The following is a 7,361-nucleotide window of genomic DNA, read 5'->3' on the forward strand; positions in this document are numbered from 1 at the left end:
TTCCGCTGCCTGCCTCCAGCCCCTGCCAGCCCCCTGCCAGCCTCCGTGCCCGCAGACCCCCGGGGACCCCTGGCCGGAGCCCCGGGCAGGCGAGCAGCTTCGTCCAGAGCTGCGGTGCTGGGGACACTGGGGGCGGGCACTGGTTTGGGGTGGGAGCGCCCAGCGCTGTCCCGGGGAGGGAAGGCGGTGCGAGTTCCCCCCGATGCAATCCCTGTATTGCCGCTTCGCTCAGTCCCTAACACTTCCCCGAGCCCCGGACGCCCCCAGCTCTGCTCCCCATGGTGGGAGAACCCATCTGCAATAAACCCTGGAGCCAGACTCTGCTGCCTCCTGTCCAGTTGCTGTGATGCTGCACATACCTGTGTGTGCGTGTGGGATCACTCATTCCAGTACCCAGGACCTGGGGGAAAGCAGGTGTATCCTGCAGGTCCCTCTCCTGGGCAAGGAGACACATGCCCCAGGTCTCAAGCAGAGATCACCTCTCCTGGGGCTGATGGAGAATCATAGAAACATGAAATGGTTTAGTTTGGAAGAGACCTTAAGGCTAATGTAGTTTCACTCCCCTGGTGTCCTGGGCAGGGTCTTACCATGGAGAACTATGAAATGGGGATCTGTGCCACATATGGAGTGGCAGCAGAATTCCTGCAGGCAAAGGGACAGGTTTCCTGGGTTTTCAGCCTAATCAAAGAGTGCTCAGGGTAGGTTTTGTCACCAAATTCCAGGAGCTTTTCTGCAGAAGCTGTTGGGAAGTTAAGACACAGCTCTAGAGATCTTCAGCCAAGCCAGTGCTAAGGCTGCTGAATGAGTGACTTGAGCTGAGAAGCTGCTGGGCACTAATCCAGGGCGTGTGTAGTAATGTAAATGTAAAGTGTGTGTAATCCAAGGGGTTTCTCTCTCCTTGCTTCTTGCTGATGTTGAGCAGAGAGATGTGCTTCAGGAAAAAATAGGCATTATCTGTACCAGTGTAAAGGACTGAGTCCAGTTCAGGAGCCAGCTAAAAACCACCTGCAATTATATCACACAAGCAAGTTCCAGAAATTTAAAAACTGGGAAATGAGAACTTGTACTTGGTGAGTTTGCGAGACTCCAGGCATGGGATTATATTGCTACAACACAGTACAACTTGTGGCTTTTAGAGAAATCTCCAGAAATAGCAGAGACAGTGTAGCTCAGAACCCTGAGGGTTCCAGAGGTCAGAGCAGAGGGGGGGCAGGAGAAACAGAGCAGTCAGGAGACAGTTCTGTGGGGCTGATCACCACAGACTAAGAACACCCATCACTCTTACTCTGGTCACACTTTGCTACTGGACATTGTTTTGGGGATCAAAGCTTGGAAAATGGCAAAACAAATTGTGCAATTGCAACAACCTCTGCATGCAGATAGTGCTGTGTGACTCCTTTGGCCTCTTCACACTCCCCCATCATCCTCTGCAGGAGGTCAGGGCTGAAATCCCTCCTCTTGCTGATAGTTGTGATGGTGCCTGATGGGTGCCCATAGGTCCTGGGTCCCTGCACAGGAGGAGACTCTCACACAACAGCCACACACTCGCAGGGTGCTGCTTCCCAGCACTCCGACCCCCAGAACACTTCTGGCAGGGACCCTGCTGGGACAGGGAAAGTCAGAAGAAGGACCTCAGCATGCCGCAGGTGTGGTGCCCGAGTGTCACCAGGGTTTCACTACATTTCCCTGTCACCCCTCTTGCCCAGAAAGGCAGCTGTCACCCACCCAGCACTGCTGCAGAACCGCTGCTTCAAAGGCTGGTGTGTTAGAGGCACCTTGCAAGGTCAGTCCCCCCTCGGAGGGAGGAGAAAGTGCTCTTTTTCTGCAGGAATTACAAGTACCATGGGAGAGGGGCTGTTCCAGTGTGACCTCAGAGCCTGTCACACAGGTGACAGAACCTGCCAGGGACACTCTGCAGTGGGCAGGGGCCTCAGGGAGCTGCCCCCCCCTCACTGTCTCCTGACCAGGAGGGGCTTCTGGCTTTGTGGCTCTCCTGGTCACTTGGGCTTCCTGGGCCGCTTTTTAGAGGTGTTGCTGGATTGGTTCCCTGGTGGCCACGGGTGCTGTGGCACCAGCCAGGCCTCCAGCAGCTGCCTCAGCCTCATCCAGGTCCTCCTTGGAACTCCTCAGCTCTGTGCCAGCCAAAGCACTCAGGTGCTGTGCTCTGGGCCATGGGGTGGTGGTGGCTGCCCCTGACGCTGGTGCTGGGCTCCTGGCTCCCTGGACACCCAGGCATGCAGGCAGGGAGCCCTGCCTTGTGGCTGTGGGTGGCCCTGCTGGGCTGGCTCCCTGGGCTGCATGCCTGCCTCGCCTGCTTTGAGCCCCCCGTTCAGCGAGAACAGCTCTGCCACAACATCACTGGAGCCCCCCCCAGGGACCCCCAACATCAGCACTGCCTCGATGCCCTGGACCAGGCTGCTGCACCCCTCGCCTCTGTCACTGTGGGTGAGTCGTGGGACTGTAGAAAATCCGCAGAGGCTTAATGACAACACATAGCCATCAATATGGTTAAAGTGAAGTCGTCTATTAACAATTCACACTCGCTTTATATAGAGCCCTTGTTTATATAATGATATCTTGCAGGTGGCTATATCTTGGCCACAAATCCTGTTCTCACAGAACTTCACCTGGCTACATCATTATCCTGTTCTTCTTTTTTGCTGCCAGCTCCCTTATCTTTTTCCCATAGCTCATCTTTCAGTAACCTTGCAACTGGGCTTAAGGCCCTTAGCTTACTCTAGCTAAAGCTAAATAGTCAGGATTGCTCACAGGATTGACAGGACCACAGGGACCCCCAACCCAACAGGCACCCTGCCCAAGGACCCCCATCTTGACTGACACCTCCATCCCATCCCCAAGGAGTCCCCCACACTCACACCCACCCTCACCCTCACCCTGGGGGAAGTTGAGGTTGGATACAGCGAGAAAGGGTTTCACCCAGAGGGTGGCTGAGCAGTGGAACAGCCTCCCCAGGGCAGTGGTCACAGCACTCAGTCTGCCCGAGTTCAAGAAGCCTCTGGAGGAGGCTGTCAGGCACATGCAGTGATCCCTGGGGTGCCCTACGCGGGCACAGGAGTTGGACTTGATGATCCTGATGGGTCCCTTCCAACTCAGCACATTCTGTGATTCCATGATCCTGAGCAGCTGGTGACCCCGTTCCTAAACACAGACCCCAGGCACCCACCCCAGACAAGCACCCTAGGGATTCCCAACTCTGCCAAGGTCTCCCCAGTCCTCACCTCGACCCTAGGGACCTCTGAGAACCCCTTCCTCACTGGACCCTCCCTTCCCCCAACCTCTAACCCCAAGCCTGTGCTAGTCCTGGTGTCCCTCTGCTGCTCCCAGGGTCAGGGCAGCGCCAGGCACTGGGGGAGATCATTGTGGATGCCCTGCACGTTCTGGAGCAGCAGAACCACACGAGTGAGCAGGGGATGGGGGACATGTGGGATAGCGAGGGGCAGCACATGGGGCATGGGATGAGGAGGCTTTGAATGGAGGGTGTGGTGAAATGGAGGATATAGGGGGGGCTGGGGGCTGCAAGGGGGCACTGGGGGAATCCCGAGGGTATGTGAGCTTCAAGGTGTGCAGCTTTGGGATCTTTAGAGGGAGCATTTAGTGTTCTGTGGGTGTCCAGGATGGACACGGGGGGTCGAGATGAATTGCAGAGAGTATGTGTGGGGTCTGGAGAGGGCTTCTGGGGATCAGGGGGAGGGCACCTTGTCTCACCTGGACATCCGCGATCCCCCAGAGCCCCTTGAGGAGTCTCTGGAGGAAGCCATCAACACCATCTGGGTGAAGCTGAGCCATCTGGAGGAAGGTATGGGGCCAGTGGGGACACCCCACCTAGCCAGGACACCCAGACTGGGGAAAGCCCCAGGGACCCCATCTGGGCTGGATGAGGACTGAGCCCTGACAGCTCATCCCAGGGCCCTGCATCCCCACTCTAACTCCGCTTCGTCCTCACCAGCTCCCGCCTGCATCCCACCCTGTGGTGGCATTGGCCAAGAAGGCCAATGGCATCCTGGCATGTATCAGAAACAGCGTCACCAGCAGGTCCAAGGAGGTGATTCTGCCCCTATACTCAGCCCTGGTAAGGCCACACCTTGAGTACTGTGTTCAGTTCTGGGCCTCTCAGTTCAAGAAGGATATTGAGGTCCTCGAACAGGTCCAAAGGAGGGCAACCAAGCTGGTGAAGGGACTTGAACACAGATCCTATGAGGAGAGGCTGAGGGAGCTGGGAGTGTTCAGCCTGAAGGAGGCTCAGGGGAGACCTCATTGCTCTCTACAACTCCCTGAAAGGAGGTTGGAGCCAGGCGGGGGTTGTTCTCTTTTCCCAGGCAACTCTCAATAAGACAAGAGGGCATGGTCTTAAATTGTGCCGGAGGAAGTTCAGATTGGATATTAGAAAGAATTTTTTCACGGAAAGGGTGATCAGACATTGGAACGGGCTGCCTGGGGAGGTGGTGGACTCTTCATCCCTGGAGACATTTAAAAAGCGACTCGATATGGCACTCAGTGCCATAGTCTAGTGACTGTGGCGGTAGTTGATCAAGGGTTGGACTCGATGATCTCTGAGGTCCCTTCCAACCCAGCCTATTCTATGATTCTATGATTCTATGAGTGCCCATCCCTCCGTCTCGCCACCCCCTGTCCCCTCCTACCTCTCCCATCCCTCCCCTGGCACCACCAAGGCTCTTCCTCCCAGGCTACCAGCCAGCCGCCCGCGTCTTCCAGTGTGCAACCTGCCGCCACGTGGACTGCCCCTTTCCCCGCGACTGCCCAGGTATGGGGCCATGGGAGGTCCCAGCCCGGCCTCAGCCCCACCTCGGGCAGAGCTCCGTGCCCACCCTCCTTGCTGCCAGGGCACCAGATGCTGCCAGCTCACCCGCCTGTCCCTGCTCCCAGCACAGGACATCTGGGCCCACGCGGACGAAGCCCTCACCCTGCACTGCGAGGTGCCCTTCGCCACCCCCCCGAATCTGCCCATCACCTGGATGTTTGCCAAGGATGTGAGTGCCAGAGGAGCCCGCCAGGCCTGACAGAGATGCCGGTGCCGGGGCTGGCCGTCGGCAGCGAGCCCTGCCTGGCCTTGGCATCTGCTCTGCTCAGGCCTGCTCACCAATTGCCCCCGAGGCCCTGGCACTTTCCTCCATTCCCTCCACAACCCCCTCTGTCCCTGTGGGGGCCCCAGTTCCTGACAGCTGACTCAGTTGCTCCCAGTTGCCCCCAGGGTGATCATACTCTTTCACCCTTAGAAGCCATCAGCGTCTCCCAGGACCTCCCAGTTGCCCCTTGGGCTCCCCCAGATGCCCCACGACCCCACCCCACCAGGGTCTCCTTCCCGCTCTTCCCATTCCTCCATTCCTCCTTCTGCCACCCAGAGCCTCCTGGAAATGCTGGAGCCTCCACAGACGTAGACAAGAGGCACCCCCAGAGGAGAGCAGACTCCAAGATATTCCCTAGGGGAGTCTGACACCTGGATCCATCCCAAAAGAAATTACTTGCTGCAGTTGTTTTTCTTCTGTTGTTGTTAATGTGTGCAAAGTTGTAGAGTTTTCAAGTAGAATGGGAGATTAAAAAATAACCCTGAAGACTTTGATCATAGTGCCTGCACTTTTCCATGTTTTCTTGACAATGTACCTGCACTTTTGTTTAAAAAAACCAGCTGCCAGAGAAAAATGAAACAGTCTGGAAATGCACTCAAGAGTTTGTCCGTATCGCATTGGTGAAACTCTTAGGATCATGGAACCATCGTGGAATCCCAGACTGATTTGGGCTGGAAGGGACAGAAAAGCTCATCCAGTTCCAGCCCCCATCCATGGACAGGGACACCTCCCCCAGCCCAAGGTGCTCCAAGCCCCATCCAACCTCCAACACTGTCAGGGATGAGGCAGCCACAGCTTCTCTGGGAAACCTGGGACAGGGGCTCAGCACCCTCACACCAAAGAATTCCTTCCTAATCTCTCATCTCAGTCTCCCCTCTTCCACTTTGAAATCAATCCCCCTCCTCTCATCACTCCAGGCCCTTGTTAAAAGTCCCTCCTCAGCTTTCACAGAGCCCCTTCAAGTCCTCCCCTGTTGCAGTTTCTCTTCTCCAGGCTGAACACCCCCAATTCCCTCAGCCTGGCTCCAGAGCAGAGCTGCTCCAGCACTGGGATCACTTTCATGTTCTCCTCTGGACTCGCTCCAACAGCTCTGTGTCCATCCTCTGCTGGGGACCCCAGAGCTGGACCCTGCATAGGGGTGTCTCACCAGGGCAGAGCAGAGGCTGAGAATCACCTGGGTTGAGGTTCCAGCTGCACTGAAATCTGTGGTGGTATCAGTGCAGGTTCTGCTTTAGGAGCCTCAACTGCAACCTCTGGGCTGAAGGCACAGCCTCTGCTCCCCTCCCATCTACAGAAGGTCCTGAAACGACTTCTCCTCCTGCAGTGCTCTGGTGACACAACAGAGCCACCGTGTGCTCGTCCTGCAGGCTGCAGCTCACAGTTCTCACCCCAGGAGTAACATTCCCATGAGAACACACCGTGCTTTCCTGAGCCCCTGATGAGAAGAACTCTGGGAGGGTGGAGGGAGCGGGCTCACAGCTCTTCAGGTCTCAGGTTTCTCTCAGGCGAATGGGTGGGCAAAGCAAAGGGATGGGGCTGAAGTTCTTCACATGCTGGATGCTGACTTGGCCCCCAGGCTGGACCTCAGACACCTACCCAGTCTCTGCAGACCTGCTGGGTCTGAGGCACCAACAAGCAAGGGACTGTCACTGTCACCTGTCACTGTCACTTAATCCTGACTTTCATCAACCTCTGGGGTGCCAGGAAAGGGGCTGCAGGGTGTATGAGAAAGCAGTGCAGGACTTGCAGGGCACCTGTGAGTATACAGGCTGGGGACAGAGTGGTTGGAGAGCAGCCAGACAGAGGGACCTTGGAATCTGGATTGCCAGGAAGCTGAACATGAGCCAGCAGTGTGCCCAGGTGGCCAAGAAGGCCAATGGCATCCTGGCCTGTATCAGGAACAGTGTGGCCAGCAGGTCCAGGGAAGGGATTCTGCCCCTGTACTCAGCCCTGGTGAGGCCACAGCTTGAGTCCTGTGTCCAGTTCTGGGCCCCTCAGCTCAGGAAGGAGATTGAGGTGCTGGAGCAGATCCAAAGGAGGGCAACCAGGCTGGTGAAGGGACTTGAGCACAGACCCTATGAGGAGAGGCTGAGGGAGCTGGGGGTGTTGAGGCTGGAGGAGGCTCAGGGGAGACCTCATCACTCTCTACAACTCCCTGAAAGGAGGTTGGAGCCAGGGGGGGGTTGGTCTCTTTTCCCAGACAGCTCTCAGCAAGACCAGAGGGCAGGGTCTCAAGTTGTCCCAGAGGAGGTTTAG

General features: G+C 56.7%; 1 protein-coding gene across 1 annotated transcript; it reads left to right on the top strand.

The window, feature by feature from the left end:
• The first annotated feature begins 2,171 nt into the window (after nt 1-2,171).
• On the top strand, nt 2,172-5,417 carry LOC115599385 (sperm acrosome membrane-associated protein 6-like). The gene is made up of 7 exons (XM_030462670.1): nt 2,172-2,445; nt 3,346-3,420; nt 3,749-3,817; nt 3,968-3,991; nt 4,706-4,783; nt 4,906-5,009; nt 5,307-5,417. The coding sequence occupies exons 1-7, from the start codon at nt 2,172-2,174 to the stop codon at nt 5,415-5,417; spliced, it is 735 nt and encodes a 244-aa protein (XP_030318530.1).
• Nucleotides 5,418-7,361: the final 1,944 nt, after the last annotated feature.

This window comes from Calypte anna, chromosome 19 (genome assembly GCF_003957555.1).
Source record: "Calypte anna isolate BGI_N300 chromosome 19, bCalAnn1_v1.p, whole genome shotgun sequence".
Taxonomy (NCBI): Eukaryota; Metazoa; Chordata; class Aves; order Apodiformes; family Trochilidae; genus Calypte; species Calypte anna.